Source organism: Hyalella azteca, unplaced genomic scaffold, assembly GCF_000764305.2.
Source record: "Hyalella azteca isolate HAZT.00-mixed unplaced genomic scaffold, Hazt_2.0.2 contig10672, whole genome shotgun sequence".
In the NCBI taxonomy this organism is placed as follows: domain Eukaryota; kingdom Metazoa; phylum Arthropoda; class Malacostraca; order Amphipoda; family Hyalellidae; genus Hyalella; species Hyalella azteca.
In genome coordinates this window covers 91,450-110,686 of record NW_025940701.1, presented here as the reverse complement: position 1 = coordinate 110,686, position 19,237 = coordinate 91,450, and the positions used below count along the sequence as shown (strand labels likewise).

The window sequence follows — 19,237 nt, the reverse complement described above, 5'->3', positions numbered from 1 at the left end:
TCAGAGAAACAATAGGGCAGTCCCAATAATTACCACATCAGACACCACATCCTAGTAACAGACCACTGCGCAGAAAGTGGGTGAATATCACAAGATCTTGGGAGACACATCAGAGGCAAGATTTACACATTCTGAAGATCTTGCCAACACATTTATATTGAAATTATTGCATATGAGAAATAACTTCAAAGTTACTGGAAATTTGAAGAATTGCAAGCGCACACAGTAAGATTTCCAGTAAGCCAGAAGGATCAGGATGCATTGAAGCTTGTCTGGAAATCAGTTATGTTGTGTGTAAGTGTTTTGGTGCATTGATAGTAAAGGATATATATACTATCAAAGCTGCTTGCAGCACTTTCTTATTAAATATTACCTGGAGACAGATCTTGAAAATGGCCGGCAACGCTGTTGGTTGAAAAACCATATCTTGGTGACACTGCTTGCACCCTCTGCACCCTGGGTACCGGAGTGAAGAACAACACCGAGATCTCAATATCAGTTGCAGTAATTTTTTAGGCCTGCAGAGGCAGGTAGATCAGAATCATCATATTCAGCAACAAGTGCAACAGCTGCTGAGCTGAGCGGCTGTGCCAGAGACTCTTGGCACCAGGGTGCCAGCACCAAGCAGTGTCACCATGATATGGATTTTTAGCCCAAAGCATCACCAGCCATTTTCAAGATCCGTTGCTGGTAATTTTTAATAAGAAAGTGCTGAAGCCTGCCAGCAACTTTGATAGTACCCATATCCATAGTGGCAAACCAGAGCTTCTTTAGAATCAGTTCATTTTTAATTTCCTCATTTACTCAAGATTTGAACCAATTTCTCAAGTATGTAGTATGATAATGCTGGTATCCAGGATACTTTACTGGTTGACTTATAGGACTCAAAAATGAACTTGAGGGAGAGACTAAAAAACTCTCTGCTTTGCCACTATGCCTATATCACTTACTTTCCATGCACCGTAACACACACATCGCAACTGATTTCCGGACAAGCTTCACTGTATCCTGATCCATCCTGCTTCAATGTTGTACGTAGGCTGCAAATTCCCTACTTGCATTCAGACCGGAGAGATTAAGTATACCGGCGCTGATCATCTGATGTAGGCTGAGGCCGGTAGTAGAAGCTGTGTCAATCCGACAATCCCGGCTTGCGTACTGGTGCCTCGCTTACAGGGGATTACCTGATAGTATTGGCTGCCTAGGTGAGCCGTATTTTGTGTTACTGTTACTGTGACTTTGTTTGTGTTCACTTATAGGTGGCTTATATTATGAAGAATTAATGTGGTGCCATGTAGGGCCATTGGTAGGGTTAGTCATCAGGCATCTGAATTACCAGTGTACTTACAATGTTTATTTTTCTTCTAGGATCAAGAGCTTTATCCCTCAGCTAGCTTGCTCTCTCTCTCTCTCCACGCTACGTAGTAGACTACTTGTTGAATGTGTTAATTAATATAATTTAAGGAACTTGCCGTTGGTCATAAGTCCCGTCCCACGGTCCCACCTTAACACTGTCCTTAAGCATTGCTTTGCAGCCAATTGGGCAGCTATTTGCATATTCAGCTTCCTGTCATTGGTCTAAGGTGAGACAAGTATGGTCAATGCAAACAGTTAGATGAGGTTACCGGTTGCTTGGTGGACAAAGGCTGGTTTATTACAGTTACACCTGCATACCGGAAACCTTACTGTGTGTGCTTGCAGTCTTTCAGATTTGCAGTAATTTCTAAAATATAATAATTTCAATCCAAATGTGTTGGCAAGATCTTTCAGATGGCATAAATTTTGCTGCTGATGCATCGCCAAATATCTTTCGATATTCACCCACTTTCTGCACCCTGGCCCAGGGCCCGCAGATGGAGAAATTATAATGGAAGGGCCAAAGGCTTTTAACAAATTAACATTACCAAACAGACCAAAAAGAAGGGAGAAAAAAAGAGGCATTATGATTATAGGTCTACCTCAGAGGCTCAGAAACCCCCTTGTTGCAAAAAAAAAAAAAAAAAAATTCCCCTGCATTCACTTTAGGCTCCAAAGGACATGTGGAAGTGGAACACCTGTTATCCTAGTTTATACTAATCTATGATGCTTTCACAAGTTCACTTCATCTAAATCTAATCATCTAAAGGTCACAAGAAGAAAATGATGATTGGAATACAGAACTCCAGATTGCAGGAGACAAGAAGGCCAGTCTGGCGGGTGGCGGCTGGCCAGCAGTCTCGATCTTTTGTTGTTTCCAAGAGAATATTCTCATCACTATTGCTGAGTCTGTTAGGCACTTAGGCTTGTCAGACGAGACTGATCATTATGCATGTATTTTCTCCAATTGTGGGTTAGTAAGGTTACAACTTACAATAGTCAATACTCAATAGTAATACATAAAATGAAATATCTGAAGTGAAACGTGATAACAGGCTAACAGCCAATAGGGAACAATGAAAATTTTGCGTGCGCACCCGTAGACCAGAAATGAGCAAATTAACTCTCAAATCAGCCCTGGAGCCAACATATGCATCCCAAAATTTCACAGAAGTCAGCGGAGGTCTCCACCGCCCATCACAGTCAATGCTTGAATGCGCCATAGTTAGTGTACTAGTGCACAGAAACAGCTGTAGAGCGTTGACTTAAAGACCGAAAGACACGACAAAGGTGCAAACTTTACTTGGTTACTTGGTTAAGATACGGCGCAGCACCGACGAAGGTATTAGCGCCCAAAGGTGCAAACACTGATAGATGTTTCTGCACCGATTAGACAATAAGTATATTTTTGATTGAAAAAAAAAATATTTTTTATGCTGAAATGCACGAAGAGAAATTTCACGAATCTACATGAATTGCAAGTTTTTCCCTTATACTTCATGAAGCTCATCTAGAAAAATTTACTTCTTATCCGTTAATTTGAATTGCTCTTTACTATAATCGTGACACCAGACTTAATCATTCCCTTTTTCCTAATACATCAATCAACCTCCGAATCTCATAATTAAAATCATTGAATTCAGGTAATAAAGTTAAGTTTAGTAGAAAGTAACAAACGAAATGTCAATCAATGGATTGCAAATTACTTTTACATATTAAGTATTTTATCTTTCACAGGCAGTGATAGCAGGCTCGTCGTACTTCAGAACTACAGACTAAACAGCTGAGACCAGCCGTGGCAGTTTAACCACCGCTGCACCGGAGATCGCAGTGTCGTATTGACTGTCGTTAGGTAAGGTGTGTATTTCAAGAACATTTCACATTTGTTCTCGTTTAGGAGTCAAATGTACTCGTACTGCTGATTCCTCTCTTCTCGTCAGAACAAGTGAGCTCTATAGCATTATTAAAGTGAATTTGAAATGTAACCTTGTATTGCATTTAATTCATGAATCTGGTTGGAGTCTCCTGCAATGAATGAGAGAGAAAAAAGTCAGAAGTAAGCTGACCTTGAATGCGATAAGATGATCTATAAAAAAAAACTTACCTACCGTAGCTATAATTTACAACTGTAAGAGAAACGAATTTGAAAACTAAACAACTTTTTTTCATTGAAAATTGAATAAGGTGATATTTTTTCCTATTCGTATCTCGCAGCATTTTTACGTGATAAATAAATGGAACATATAATTAATACTCGCATTTCATGAATTGATCATTTTAGTTTCTTGGGGTTTGCTCTCTCATGAACTGTATTTATTCGATTGTATTGTAAACGAGCCACATGATGAGGCGGTCTCTTTCACTCAATTTACCAATGTAAGAATCGAAGCAAAGTTGATATTAAGGCAAATTTGTATGAATTAAACCCGTTGATCATTTTTCAAACACTTCGTGTATGTTCCCATTCGAGGCTTAACTTTCGTCTTTCGATACAGCCAGTACAGGCTTTTGATTCCTCGCAACCAAGTCTTATAACTTCCCTTATTGTGTGATCTTGCATGATAAAACCTCAGGTATCGGCCAACGTCATAATTAATTTAGTTAATTAGTTACACGTTTAACATTTTATTGATATGGAAATGTTGTGAATGCTAACGACAAAATCTCAACTCATGACTGATGAGAATTAAATATTCCAATGTTACGCGTACGTAGTTTATTTTGACGTCGACTCGACATTTTTTTTTTTTAGAATTCAACACTTTTCGTTCGTTTCAAATTATACTAAAGTTATGTTCAGAAGCAAAATTGGAGCAGTGAATTGTGTGAATCCGAGACCGCAAAATACCTCTGAATGTTCTACGATATTAAGAATCGCCTACAGGCCTACGGCCTAAAAAAGGCTTAGAACGGCTGTTATAGAATAAGTGAGCACAGTGTAGAGTTCATACAGAAACTTCATCCTCAGGATAGGTTAGCTGTTAGGTATTGTTGGTTGAATACATTTATGAAAAGCGATTAATTACGTTGTTTGTTTGTCTCAGGTACAACGGAGCTCGAAGTTCCCTGGCAATCATGCCTAAATTCAGAATGGTACGTAAACTACACCCAAAGCTTCCAACGTTAACAGATTAAGCTCCGAACGTTGTTGTTTCAAAATATCGAAGTTCCTCTAAAATTTGTATTAGTAAATTAGTAACTACTATGATGGGGGTTAAAAATTAAAAGAAAATAAAATATGCTTCATGCAAATCGGTTATGATATCAGAGATGCAGGATGAATCACGGACACTTCCTGATTTGAAGCTCAATAAAAAGAGCAGGTAAAGATATCATTGCAATATAAATTGTAGTATCGATAAAGACATTGCTTGAATTTTTTATCACTTCGTTTTAGGGATGACATCGGACAAATAACGGCTCCCCATTGTCAATGCATTCAGTTAGTCGATTTTTATTGAAGGGTATTGACTGTCGGTAGTGTTGAACTTGTGACGACAAATGTCAGCTCCATCGCCCTGGACCGAAGTCCGGCTGCCACTTGCAGTGGTGGCGGCCGCTGGACATGCTGAGACCGGTATACCTCATGGTTGCACTAGTATAAGGTTGATCCATCAGAAGCCCATTTTTGCGGATGTAGCTCGTTGTTAGCCCGTGACATCACTGATCTCAGTGACGTCACGGGCATTAACCAATCACCGAAATGCGTTCAAACCAGTCAACCAATCCGTCTTGGGAATGACGGGTTTGTTTACGTTTCTCGATCTCAGTGACGTAACAAGAAAGCTGAACTGAAAGACGGAACTTCTCGTGGGTCAACCTTATATAGTTCAACCATGGGTATACCGTATACCCAATCTTTTCTTATGCACAGATAACAAGAAACAATGCATTGCGAGACTGAAGGCTTCGACTTTATTCTTGGTTATGATGTAGCTGCTGCTGTGTTGCGCGTTGCTATAAGGGTTGGGCTTCTTCATGATTGTTGTACGCAGGACAACGTGTCACAATTGCTCATAATTTATGAAGTTTGGTCTGCATTGTCATAATAGATTATGAATTGAGTGTATTTATAGTTTAAACGAAAGGTTTCTTAGTTAACCCATCTCAATCATTTTTACGCCATCTTTATCGTGATTATCTTAGGCCTTCGTTTTCGTGATCATTATCGAGATCATCATTGCGGCTTAGTTATTGTGATCATTATTCTACCTCTCCATTTACGTTTTTATTATCGCTAGCATCAATATTACGTCTTCAGTTTCGTGATCAACATTTCGTTTCCATTATCGTTTTTACAATCGTTAGCATCAATATTACGTTTTCGTTATCGAGCTCATCATTAATACTCCACTATCCTTTTTAGCGCATTTTCTCACTTATGAAAAAAATGCACTATTATACTCGCCATGTCCGTCTGTCCGTTCGTCTGTCCGTCCGTCTGTCCGTCCGTCTGTCCGTCCGTCTGTCTGTCCGTCCGTGACTTCATGTTTTCGTCGACGAAAAAATGCGATCTCTGTCACGCACTGCAGTGAGTACTGAGTTATTTTTTTCTTATCGTTATCGCGATCATGAGTGGGCCCACAGCCCCTCGGCCACCCCCTTGTCCCCTTCTCCTCTCGTATCCTTGTACTCGCACTGAACGCCTGCCCTGTTCGCTGCTCTGCCAAAGCTTGATCTGTTCATTAATTGCTTTGTTCAGAGTGACGTCATCACGGCGACGTCGCGGGTGTTTTACCCCAACTGGCTGTGCTGGGCCTTCTTCACTGAAGGCTGGGGTCTCTTCTTCAGTGAGGAGCTCTACAACCTCAGCGTGCTCTTCTCCGCTGGTTTGTTCTCCTGGAGCTCAGGACATCACATTTATTCTCTCTCATTTCTTGTTTCCTTTACAAATATTTCGCTTTTATCTTCTTCTTCTCTTCCTCCTTCATTAAGCCCTACCACTATACAATAGCCGATGTCAACAGTTTAAGGCTGCCATGAAGGACAGGCCTTGTAATCTTGCCGGTTTATTGAATTAATTTTCCACTCCTAAGTGACACCGATGCAATTTACGAGCATAGATCTGTGGCTCCATGCACCGAGTGCTTGCATAGATCTGGCTTGACCGCAGTACCCGCCAGGAATAATGTCAAGAGTGAATTAATCATTATGGGGCGCGAGACATCATTAGCCCGAGACAGAATTAACGGAGGGTAATTTTACAACACTTCTCTTCAACTTCACTTCTTGTTTGTTAACGGAGGGTAATTTTAGTATTATAACACTTCTCTTTAACTTCACTTCTTGTTTGTCTGTTTGTCTGTCTGCTACAAATCTTTATAATCGAAATTTAACACACTTCGACTTATCCTATCGATCTGAAATTTTGCACACTTGCATAAAGTTGGAGACAATGCATGAATCAGTTGACAGAATAAATAAATTTGAAAATGTACAAAATTTTAATATCTTAAAAAATTTTGAAAACTAATTTTTTTCAATATTCGAAAATAAAATTAGAAATTCACTGTACATGTGTAACATCCAAGACACTGGATTGTTCATAAGTGTTGTCTTTAAAAAGTAATTTTTAAACGCATATTATTTACAATCAACTGAGATATTAACTTATTTTAAATATTATTGCACTGACGCGATATTAGCAGAAAAAGAAGATAATGTAGATCTGGACGCCTTGCATGTCATATGACAAGTAAGTGATGATTTTGATACGTGAAAGATTACAGGACAGGAGCTTAGCGTAGACCACATATCATGGCAAGGTCCCAAAGATATATAACAATGTTATTTAAATGCCCGTGACCAGGTTTGATGGGGCCCATTGTAACTCTCAATTTACTGAGTTGTTGAATTTAGTTCTTATGTCATTACTTTTATCGTCGCGGTGTTTTATTCGTGAGTAAAAAAGCTGCTTTGTGGGGAGTGTCTTTTCAATACCGTCGGCGAAATCCAAAACTGATGTGCCGGCTGTAGATATGAAAGGGGAAAGTGCCGTTTAAAGTATAAATTTCACAAGTAAACTGGATTAATCGCAACTTTTTTATAGTTCTTTCTTTTTTTGCACATTTTTGCCCTAAACGAAGCTCTATTTTCTGATAGAAATGCTTCTGTTGCAGCGCTGCTGTGGCAGTACCTGGTGGGGGGCGTGTCGGTGACGGGCCTCTTATGGAGCGCCCTTTGGGTGGTGGCAGTGCGCCGCTACCTCGCAGGGGGCTTGTGCACGTCAACGGCTCGCCTCACGGGCCAGACGGTCGTCATAACGGGCGCCAACGTCGGCATCGGCAAGGAGACCGCGCGAGACTTGCTTAGAAGAGGCGAGTCTTACAAAAAACTTCTTTATTATTTTAAAGACAAGCAGGTTCACCTAGCGTCGCTAGAAGTAGATAATTCCTTAAATTTTAGAATACAAAATCCCGTTTAGTCGAATCCTATGAATCAAAATGCCGGTAAACTAGACGCTGTCCTCCCGGATCAGGAATGCAGTCCAAGTGAACCCATCGCCCCGAATTCAGTTATTTGGTACACAGCGAAAGTATGTAAAGTGTTCATGAAAGAAATAGACGTATTTAAACCCACAACAGTCGTGTAGTTCCCATACATTTTTCGTTTGAGATTAATATCGCAATTGAACTTATTATCCATCCTTTTTTTATAAATTCATGTTTAGTAATTATTGTAATCCATGAGAATTGCGAGTCCCACTAACCCATATTCCAGGACACATCTCAACCTAAAATAATAGTCATTACGAAATACACGTTCAAACCCACGCGTAACGTTGACTCCCATTTGACATCCGTTTAGAAATATGAAAATTTTCATTTGCTGCCTTGTACCGCCTTACTATGAAAATTTTAAAAACCACAATTACAATTTTTATCCTTCCTTCATTTCCGCGATCTATTTTACTTTATTATTCTACCACTATGTTTAATAGTTATGGAAATATTATCTTACAAAATTATTGTGTATGCTCACAGATAGTCACTACTTATTAAGATGTCAGATTTCCAAAACATATTCACTAGAAAACGTTTACAAAATTATTATTATTCCATTTAGATAAGCATATGAGAGCGCTCATGCAAGTGCACAATTTACCTAAATTCATAGTGAATAAACTCGCGTGACTTGCTCTGTGTGGCAATGAAAATTGCAACGACGGAATGAGTGGTGTTTTTTTGATGCATTTGCATGCGTAACGAATTATGCGACATATTTCCTTAAACGCCACAGGATCGATTACTTTACGTTTAGCAGAGAAGCACGAATTTTCAACGGCCTGCGCCTACAATGGCCGTCTGTGTCCGGCGAATATTGATTATCCGACAGAATGTAAGGCTTCCTCGGCTACATAAGACAATAGCTGTTGCCTCTCCCCAGGAGCTCACGTGATCCTGGCGTGTCGCAGCCTCCCCAAAGCTGAGGAGGCGCGTCGGTCCCTGCTGGGTGAGGGAGGAAAGGTAGAGGTGCGCCTGCTGGACCTTTCCAGCCTGCAGTCCGTCAGGGGCTTTGCTGCTGGACTTGTCAAGGATAACATCAAAGTCCACATCCTCATCAACAACGCAGGTGCGTTGATGCTAATCTCTTTGGTCATTATATTGAAGTACACAACCTCATCTGCAACCCAGTTTTGATGCAAATCTTTATAGTAGTGGGGTCAAGACTTCCACATCCTCTTCAAAAATGATGCACTGCTATGAACTATTGACCATGCTTGAAGTACGATGTGCTTCCTTTCATAAGCAAGGATGTGCTGGAAACTTTTACAGGTGTGATGATGTGTCCGTACATGGAGACGCAGGAAGGCTTCGAGATGCAGATGGGCACGAACCACCTGGGCCACTTCCTGCTCACGAACCTCCTCCTGCCGCAGATGAAGCAGCACGGCGAGCCCGCCCGGATCATCAACGTGTCCTCGCTGGGACACTTAAGTGAGGCTTTTGGGGACATGGGAATGTAATTTCCCAATGCGTTTTGTTCACAATGCATGGAATTGGAGCTTCCATAGTCAATGAGTCAATGAAGATTAGAGCCCAGAAAGAGTGACCGATGTCTTGTAAAAAGCAACGGGGCTCCCGCGAAAGACCATCAAATTTAAAAGTCCCAGAAATAATTTTGGTTCCTGTTTACAATTATTAAAATTTGGCATTTTAGCAAAATTAACCCTTATGGTGTTATAAATTTGATATCGAACCACTAATACTAATATTATTACTCTACTACTATTACTAGTAAGTTTTCGTTACTATTTTATTGGAAAGAATACTCCAATAACATGAGTCGACCAAACTACTTCCCCAGGTGGCGAGATCGACATGGACGACTTGTTCTTTAAGAAGAAGCCCTACGACAAGGTCCAAGCCTACGCCAACAGTAAGCTCGCCAACATCCTCTTCACTAGGCGCCTCGCCCACCTTCTCAAAGGTAACTTATTTGTAAAGGACCTTGATTTTATTGTGATATTCTTAATTATTTACTGTTTTGTACGTAAATAAGCGCTGTCAATCTACGGTACCATCATCTATGCGAGTACGCCCACATCGCAATCTTTGCGTCAACAAGCTGTACATCTTCGAGCTATATATTCTATTAAAAGTCGATTTCTACCTTTAATCATGTGGCCAAAAGATTAATTTTTTTATTATTGTGATTCTGTTATGTGATATTACTTCACGTTGCGCTTTGATAATGCTTTTATTTAAGGTTTCATTTGTCTAGGCGAAGTGCTACAAAGTTCTCTACTCACACGCTAACGAGTTGGGTATGTTCGAGTGTTATTCTATCATATATAAACTCTCAATTTTCGACATGTGGCCAAAGGATGAAATTATGATTGTACTTTCTTGTAACATATTATATTATCCATTTTTTGCACATAGAGGATATTAATAGCCCGTTGCGTATACATAATAAGCGAGGTGTTGTTGTGAGGTTATTTTAGTTGAGTTACTCGTCATTGACGAATTTTGTGTGCTCAGCGTGACTGGGTTTGGGTCCAAACACTTTGAAGCGAATGCTGAGAGCCAGAAAATAGCTAGTATAACTCTGCCGTAGTTGTGGAGATGCTTTACATGCCGAACCGACTGATACGGCGCATGTTTTAACCAGGTGATTGCAAGAGATCCACTAATGGACTACAGTATGTACGACGTAGGCAGAGTACTTGGATAGTTCCAGCCGCTGGCAGCGCTCTGGTGCGTTTCCTACTCGCACCGAAGCGCATCTCTCGTGTTGTGGGAGTTAATACCTCGGGAGTAATCGACGTTTGGCATCACTGCTCGTACACGTGTTATTTGCCGTCTAACTCTACCGCGTCTTGGTGTGGCCCGTACCCACATAATTCGCTTTCCTCAGCAGCAACTGTGACTGGCTTTTCGCGTTTTGGCACGGCTCGTACCCGTGCCACTCGCTGTCTGACTTTTCTACGTTTCAAATTCACGTGCCATTTATCCACTTGTCGACGCTTGTACCTCTGGGGTTGTAATTTGGTCTCCTGGAGCTTTTTATCTGTCTGTGAAGAATAATATGTATCTACCTCGACTGAATATAATGTGCGCCCTTGTATGAAGAATATCGTACACCACCTGGAGATCATCAGTATACTACTGAAAGTTCCCCTAGTGTTTATTCCTCCCCTCTCCAACTTAAAGGAATTTAGAGCCGGACCAAAGCGCGACTTTTTAGCCTTTTAGTTGGACTTACAGCGTAAATTTTCTGTGAAGTAGGCACACTACTCATAACTATTTCAATTTAGCGGCGGTGTTGCCGGTTGCGTACGTAATATGGTGCACTGGCGCGCCATATATAGACCTATGTGTCTACCAAGAGTGTGTTAAGCAATATTGTTCCTTTCTGTGCAAAACCCGATTTAAAAAACAGATCATTTTTAGTGTGGAAATTCTACGATACGATTATACGAAATCATATTACAAAACGTCCTTCAAAAAATATTGAAGTTCGAGTTCTGATAAAAATCAGTCATCAGTCGTCCGAATCTGAGCCTATGTTTTTCACTACCGACATGGGCTGCCTGACTCTATGTCCACTTGAGGACCGCAACAACCCTTCCTCCCAAGTGTGATCATTACTTCGTTGTGATGAGGTTAATATTACCTTTATTTGTTGATTCAGACGTTGGATTATGAAGCATTAATTAGTGAAGCTTACTACTGCCTTCACAGGCACGCAGATCCAGGTGTTCTCGCTGCACCCCGGCTCAGTGCACAGCGCACTCGGCCGCCACATATTATCCTCCGTGATGAACGACTACATTTTGTGCCTCGCTCTGAAGACGACGCTGGAGGGTGCCCAAACTACCGTCTACTGCGCCACGCAAGCCAAGCAGCATAGCGAGATGTACTTCAGGTAGTAATTTACATGATGGGTTCGCACAGTTCTTGCCTCTCACCTGTTGAATAGCGAGTTCAGGTTTCTAAAATCACAGCGTTTGTGTAATTTTAAACCCCCCCCCCCTGTTTTAACCCTATTTTTGATCTTTTATGAGTGATGTATTGCATGGAAGCGCAATTCTGCGTATAATAGTTTAGCGGCACCAAGAACTAATCTCAACGGCAGGCGCTAACTAATCCCGGAATATTTCATTATTGGCAGCAGACGAAGCCTAAAAAGAAATTCCCAGCGACGTTGCTCATTTAGAAGAGCAGTAGTTTCCCTTTACATAAGTCGGGACCTAGTTGGGACAGATGAACAGGGTCTGAAACTATTGTACGTTTTTGTGAATAATCTTACGAGCAATGAAATAATCGACAGCGACTGCGCCGTGGGCTGGGCTCTGTACGCCTCCAAGGACGAGCGATTGGCCGAGGACTTCTGGAAGCTGTCAGCCCAGCTCGTCAAGCTGGACGAGTGACTTGATAAGTGAAAAAAGGACGCCTTACCTGCCGAGTGAGCTGGACGAGTGACATGCAGGGAGGAGACGTGCAATGCTACGACTGATCAGTCCCGCTGCTGCGTTAGGAGTCTTACATTGTTTGCTTTTTAGCGCATTTTCTCATTTATGGAAAAAATGCACTATTGTGCTCGCCATGTCCGTCTGTCTGAGTCTGTCCGTCCGTCCGTGACCTCAAGTTTTCGTCGACGAGAAAATGCGCTCTCTGTCACTCACTGCATGCAGTGAGTACTGAGTTACATTTTTTATGAATTGCTTTCGATTCTGAGGCGCGGACAGTGTCACTTCCAGAATACTGTTATTGTCCAAAATAATTAGACTAACCGATGGAAGTAGAGAAATAAGCAGTGCGGCCAACTATTCATGCTGAGATGCTTTAAGTACCTTTGTTCGTTGCTTTCAATTAGTTTAGGTACATTTTCATCGTTGTTTGCGAGTGATGAATTTAGTTGAAAAATGTATGGTAGAATTAAGCACGTGATTTAGGCAGGAATTTGTGTTGGGATTAACGTGACCAGTTGTAGGACATTGATGCAATTGGTCTTGACAGAGGTTAATTTGAGAGCATTTGGATATCAAGTATATGTTCCGCGTCATCTTGTACCATGAGTTTTGAGAGCGACATATGTCGGTCAAAAGCTTTTAATTGTACCGGATTAAGCTCAACTTCGTTTAGAAGTCCCTCGCCTCTGCAATAAGTCTTAAAATAAGATAAAAATCTGCTTCAATTCGCACCTGTTGAATTCCAATTTCAAACGGCATACCGTCCCTTGTTGTCTTTTTATTACATAAAGTCTTATTCCTATATGAGCTTCTTTGCTTGCTGTCCTACTGTGATACCGAGATGGGGTCTATCTTACAATGGGACCGTGACGCTCACAGTAAACCTTGTTCACCTCCTCACCATGGACGTTTTTCTTGTTCTATTTAAGAAGCTGTTCTGATTACACAATTTGCACGACCGGGTACAGTATTTTGTCTAAACGTTCGTTTCGAGCAAATTTATATATGTATATATATTCGATTTACCAATGACATTATTTGACTTTATTGATTTCTCACATTACTCGCGTTTATTTCCTGCCAGGGACTGCTGGTGAGGCCGACTGATGATTAATGTGGCGTTCAGACAAAAAATTCGCTATATCAGGAATCAGAAATTTTCGTGCTCCCCAATACATTGAAGCTAAATATACGGAAATATTTCACCCTACAGACATTACATTACTGCAACCGCTGGACGAGATGCGATGTTGACCTTACTTGCTACAGACCTTACAGACCTATAGGCAGGGCGGCCCAGTGGTTACAGTTCAGAGTACCACGATTGGTGCAGAGAGGCGCGGGTTCGATTCCAGCTCGGTGCGCCAGTTTCTGGTCACAATCGGTGAGGAGGCCGGGCGGTTAAGAACAGCAGAATTGGAGCAGTGAGTTGTGTGTTCGAGACCACATGAAGCTGTGAATGTTCTGCGATGTTAAGAATCGTCGACAGGCCTACGGCCTAATAAACGCTGAAACCGCTATTATTATTATTAACTTCAAGTTAGCGCAATTTACGTCACTCTCATAACTACGTGCATCGACAAAAAGTTCCACCTAATACACGTCCCTCAGGAGGGCCTTCTGACGCTTGCCTTCGCTCGTCAGAAGTCCTATGGGATTTCGCGTTCCCAAGGGCAAAATTCCTGAGCGCCCCACCGGAGCTCTCGGTGTCTGACGGCGGGTCTTAGTTTTGGGGTTGTGACGGGATCTAGACCAATTAAACTAATGATTGAATTCAATTCTAACGCGCAGACTTCTTAAATACATCACTATAACCGGAACTGGCCTGCCAAACTAACGGTTGAATTAAAAAGTAACGCGCATACTGTTCATGTACATTAACTATCGCCACCAACAGGTCTGTTAGGAACAAACAATTGCAGCTCTAACACCGATATGATACTCGTAATATTTCCGCGTAGACACGCTGACCAAGTCTATTATATTTCCTATAACCTTGCCTATACACTCGCTTGTCCAGAGCAGACGCGCTGGTTATAGGGCTTCTCTATACCTTTCCTACGCCATCAATTTAAGGCGAAAACAAAATAGTCTCGTTGATATAGATCATTAACTCTCTTTGTTAAAATCGTTTGTACACGAAATGAAATAGATCATTTTGCTCGATTTCTATTTAAAAACTGCAGAAGAAGTACAAGTGATCAAGCACGAAAGTTGCTCCTGAATGCAGACGAATCGACGACACGAGTGTCAGCGCGGCAGAACACAGATCTTTATCACGACTTTACAGTACCTAACTAACAGGTTCCGAAATACTCGCTCTGAACTACACCCGTCATAGGGATAGTGTGACAGGGATTTGTAGTCAGAAGTGAATAATAAATCATTGGGTCCTCATTTGGGGGCAAGCTTTCTGTTCGAAGAGGAGCGTTCGTTGTTTTTACCTTTTTTAAGTGAACTAATACACAGAATCTTCATCGCAATTCACAAGCACGAGAAATTTAAAATGTTTCGTTCCAGTTTGCAAACGTTGAAGACGACTAAATCCAGCCTGCCGTGGCAATCATTGTGGATTAAAACCTCAGCAAACAACAAGCAGGCTCACAAGTCTGAACTAACGCTCCACGACGCCTCAAGCCACCTTCCTCATGGGGGTACGTACAAACTTGTTAACAAACGTTGAATAATTAGTACGCAAGGTGGGAGCATTTCACTCGTGTATTGGGAAGAGGCATGAAAAGGTGAGCACTTGTTCAATGAATCACACACCGAGTCAATGTTCGGCTAAAAACGTGATGGACCAATAATGGGGTAAAAAGAACGTTTCCGTAGATCAGTAATTTTCAAAATTGACTCTAAATCTTATCAAGGATAAATTCTGCGCTTGTATAGCTAAGGAGTTTTTGAATTTGAACAACATAAATTTAAAACGCTCTGTACAAATTGTTTCATAACTAAAACTGTATACCATCGCAGCTTAGTGGTTTAACCGCTGAGATGAGACGAGCTAATCTTGGGCTCGAGCCTTTGGAAGCTCAGTTCATTTCTTGGTGTCTCAGGTATGAAGCGCTTGGTAGGCGTCGAGGCTGATGCTTTAGCATGGGTCAGGTCGTGTCGTAAAATAAACTTATAGTACGTGTTGCCTGAAGAATCGCAAAGCATATGGCCTTGTCGTGGGGGTTTAAGATAAGCTCTTTTTTACATGAGTATGACGTAAAGCATGAAACAATCGACAATAATTAAAAGCCATTTCATAATTGTCTCGATGGAACAGAACGCGATTGCGATTGTCCAGAGGATGTTTTATCCCAACTGGCTGTGCTGGGCCTTCTTCACGGAGGGCTGGGGTCTCTTCTTCAGTGAGGAGCCCTTCAACCTTACCGTGCTATTCTCCTCTGGTTCGTCTCCTTGCGCTTTGTTTATTTTACGTCACATTTTCTCATCACATTTGAGTTTTCATTTTTCTCCTCGTACTTTCCTCTAATTAATTATCCCGAGCAGTCTTTTAATTTTCAGAAAGCAGAATTCTCATTCCGAGCCAAGTTCATCACTGCTACTTTTTCGTCTCTCCTACCTTCCTGCTAAGCTAACCTCTCGTCGTTCCTAGGATGTCAATGTCACTTTGGATGCAGATTTAACCTGGGATTCCTTGCATGTATTAAGTATTTTAAGTATATAATACATGGGCATTAATAAGAACTTAATGTTGTCATTATAAAGAATATTGGCCAAACGAGCACTACCTTTAATAATGTAATGAAAATCTTTGAAATAGGTTTCGAACTTTTCGATTGCTCCTCGGATACCCTTGATTATCGTGACTGATGTTATCAGTTATCGGATACCCTGGGCTGTGCTGTTGCAGCGCTGCTGTGGCAGTACCTGGTGGGGGGGGTGTCGGTGACGGGCCTCTTATGGAGCGCCCTTTGGGTGGTGGCAGTGCGCCGCTACCTCGCAGGGGGCTTGTGCACGTCCACGGCTCGCCTCACGGGCCAGACGGTCGTCATAACGGGCGCCAACGTCGGCATCGGCAAGGAGACGGCGCGAGACTTGCTCAGGAGAGGTGAGTCTTTCATTAGAGTTTCGTTAAATGCTCTTGCCAAGTCTTTAAGTAAGATAGTCAATCCACGAATAACTTCTATTAGCAAATCATAACATGGGCGCCGGAATGCACTTCATCACTCTGCCGTTGGGTCGTCATGCGCGTATTGCCTCCCCCAAGCTATGGGGTTCAGATCCCTGAGCCTCTCGTTTGCTTCTCCCCAGGGGCTCACGTGATCTTGGCGTGTCGCAGCTTCTCCAAAGCTGAGGAGGCGCGTCGGTCCCTGCTGGGTGAGGGAGGAAAGGTGGAGGTGCGCCTGCTGGACCTTTCCAGCCTACAGTCCGTCAGGGACTTCGCTGCTGGACTTGTCAAGGATAACATCAAAGTCCACATCCTCATCAACAACGCAGGTTGTTGATCACTTTAGTCATGATATTTAAGGACATAGTCTCAGCGATAACATTGGCGCGTTGATTGGCTATAGACGTGCATATAGCTTAGGGAGTCTACGTATGTTAACTGGTATGAGTGTTGGCTGCAATAATGTTGTGATGGCATGAACAATGAATGCAGTAATTATATGTTGAATGTCACAGGGGTGTTTATGTGTCCGTACATGGAGACGCAGGAGGGCTTCGAGATGCAGATGGGCACAAACCACCTGGGCCACTTCCTGCTCACGAACCTCCTCCTGCCGCAGATGAAGCAGCACGGCGAGCCCGCCAGGATCATCAACGTGTCGTCTACCGCTTGTCTCGGTGAGGTTGGTTCTTTGGAAGGTACTCGTGCGAGGCTAGCTTGGACTGAGCCATCAGAGTTTGGAGAGCCATCAGAGATTTTCTAGCAATATTTTTATTATTTGTGACTGACATTCTGCCCTAGAAATTTCGAATGGTGGCGTAACTAGAATTAAATTAAAAGGCTATAATTATTTAGCGGTATTATCAAAGAAAAGTGCTTGGTGATGAACTTAATAGGTTGACTCGTGTAGCACGGCGTAAGAGGTGGTATTGGGAAAAGCAGAGCCAGGAATTAGAAATTTGCAAAAGATGTGCGTGAAACCTTTCAAACTGAGTGTAGTCTGTTTTTGTGTTAGTATATTCCGTAACTTCAATATTTTAGCTAAAACATTGCTGTTTCCGCCTCCAAAGTTGATGTAAAATTATAGCAGCGCCAATTCCTTGGACATGTCTGTTCAACTGTCATATGCTACTTATCCATGCAAACACCGGCAATTTGTGCCGACTTCATTCGTTGTTATACTAACTGCAATTTTGTATTAATCAACTTGATGGGCAAAGTTAATCCTATTGTACAGTTGAAATGCCAATGGGAAATAAGTATACCGGGATATACTGAGAAAATTATTAGCAACAGTGCTTATGCATTGCAGACTAGATCTCCGGGATTTGCATCACATTATCAACCCGGCAGAACGTGCCGAAGTAGCACTATCGAGACAATAGCTTAACACAACACCGGAGCTTGACGGAACTGAACTAACTTCCCGCACTTAGTGATCTTTAAAGCATTTTTCAAGAAACACGTCATATGGCGTTACCGTCAGCTCACAAAGGGAGTGAGAAAACCAATGACTCGAAAGTCTCGATAATATCTCGACCTGACACAACGAAGCTCAGTAAAACTTGACGCATTTTTGTAACAGGGGGTAAGATCGACTTGGATGACTTGTTCCAAAAGAAGAAGCCATACGACGCCCTGCAGAGCTACAGCAACAGCAAACTCGCAAACGTCCTCTTCACCAGACGCCTCGCGCACCTCCTCAGAGGTCGGGACTTTCTTCTTCAGCGGCCATTTTATGTAACCTGGACATGTTTTCTGCACCAAATGTTTCTTAAAATTTATTCATTCATTCACCTAAAAGTTCTTTATAATTGTTTCTACAACTTCATATTTTATTGTTATATCAATGAAATTAATTCATTTCGATCAATAGTTTGTCAAAGTGACAAAAATCAATATAATCCATTTTTATGTTTCACCATGCGTATGCTGCCTTAAGCAACGGATGCTGTACAATATCAATCTTGTGTAAGCAACCTCTTGTTCGAGTGTCTCAGTTTCTGTTGTTTTTCACCTGTCCCTTCTTGTCACTTCGTCTCTCTTTGAGATGCTGACGCTGCTTCTTTCGAGCCAACTGCAGCGGGCTGGACAATTGAGATTTTCCGCTCGTTATGGGTGATGATTGATTTGAGATTTGAATTATTGAGACTTTCCACCTTACTGGCGATGTCATCTTTTGACCTCCGGTGCGAAATAGCTTCATAGCTGAAGCGCTAGCAAACCATTATACTACCACTACTCTTTGCTGGTTGGCCAAAAACGCCCTACAACCGTGGCTGACGCGTGCTCTTTGAACTCAAGAAGATGAATACGATCTTAATCTCATCCCCTAAATTTCATTTGAATCTCATTCCCTTTTCTCTCATTTCTTGCATGATCTTCATTGGTTTTGTGCAGGCACGAAGATCCAGGTGTTCGCTCTACACCCCGGCAGCGTGGTCAGCTCAGCCACGCGCCACGTGATGTCTTCGACGTTCTTTAAAGACTACGTCATTAGTTTGGCGCTCAAGACGACGCTGGAGGGCGCACAGACTACCGTCTACTGTGCTACTGAAGCCCAGCAGCACAGCGAGATGTACTTCAGGTAGTGATGATGACATTGGATTACACCAGTAAATATCTCTTTATTTCAACATGATGAACTAACCCTGGCGCTCCAACAAAGCGACGCGTTCCTTTGTCTTACCCTTGGCATTTTCCATCACGGTCCATGAAATAAGAGGGACCTCTGCTCTAGGAAACCACTAGATATTTCTTTAGACTATAGTATTTGTGCTTGGTATTACTGGTATTGATCCACTCTAAATTCTCAGAAACTTTAGTCAGCTGAATGACAT

General features: G+C 42.0%; 1 protein-coding gene across 4 annotated transcripts in view; it reads left to right on the top strand.

Moving 5' to 3' along the window:
• Positions 1–3,176: 3,176 nt before the first annotated feature.
• Positions 3,177–19,237, top strand: part of LOC108671415 (retinol dehydrogenase 12-like) — a 24,353-nt gene continuing 8,292 nt past the window's right edge. Inside the window, exons 1-9 of one of the 4 annotated variants that reach the window (XM_018158965.1) lie at positions 3,177–3,301; positions 4,401–4,449; positions 6,059–6,185; positions 7,476–7,673; positions 8,743–8,928; positions 9,132–9,293; positions 9,664–9,786; positions 11,544–11,727; positions 12,133–12,406. In XM_018158965.1, the coding sequence (XP_018014454.1) occupies positions 4,432–4,449; positions 6,059–6,185; positions 7,476–7,673; positions 8,743–8,928; positions 9,132–9,293; positions 9,664–9,786; positions 11,544–11,727; positions 12,133–12,232 (1,098 nt within the window). In that variant the 5' untranslated portion in view covers positions 3,177–3,301; positions 4,401–4,431 and the 3' untranslated portion in view covers positions 12,233–12,406. Of the gene's footprint in view, positions 3,302–4,400; positions 4,450–6,058; positions 6,186–7,475; positions 7,674–8,742; positions 8,929–9,131; positions 9,294–9,663; positions 9,787–11,543; positions 11,728–12,132; positions 12,407–13,876; positions 14,929–16,139; positions 16,338–16,540; positions 16,727–16,912; positions 17,075–17,982; positions 18,106–18,797; positions 18,985–19,237 lie in introns of those variants that run through there. The other 3 variants (XM_047882533.1, XM_018158954.2, XM_047882532.1) reach the window with 3 other exon arrangements.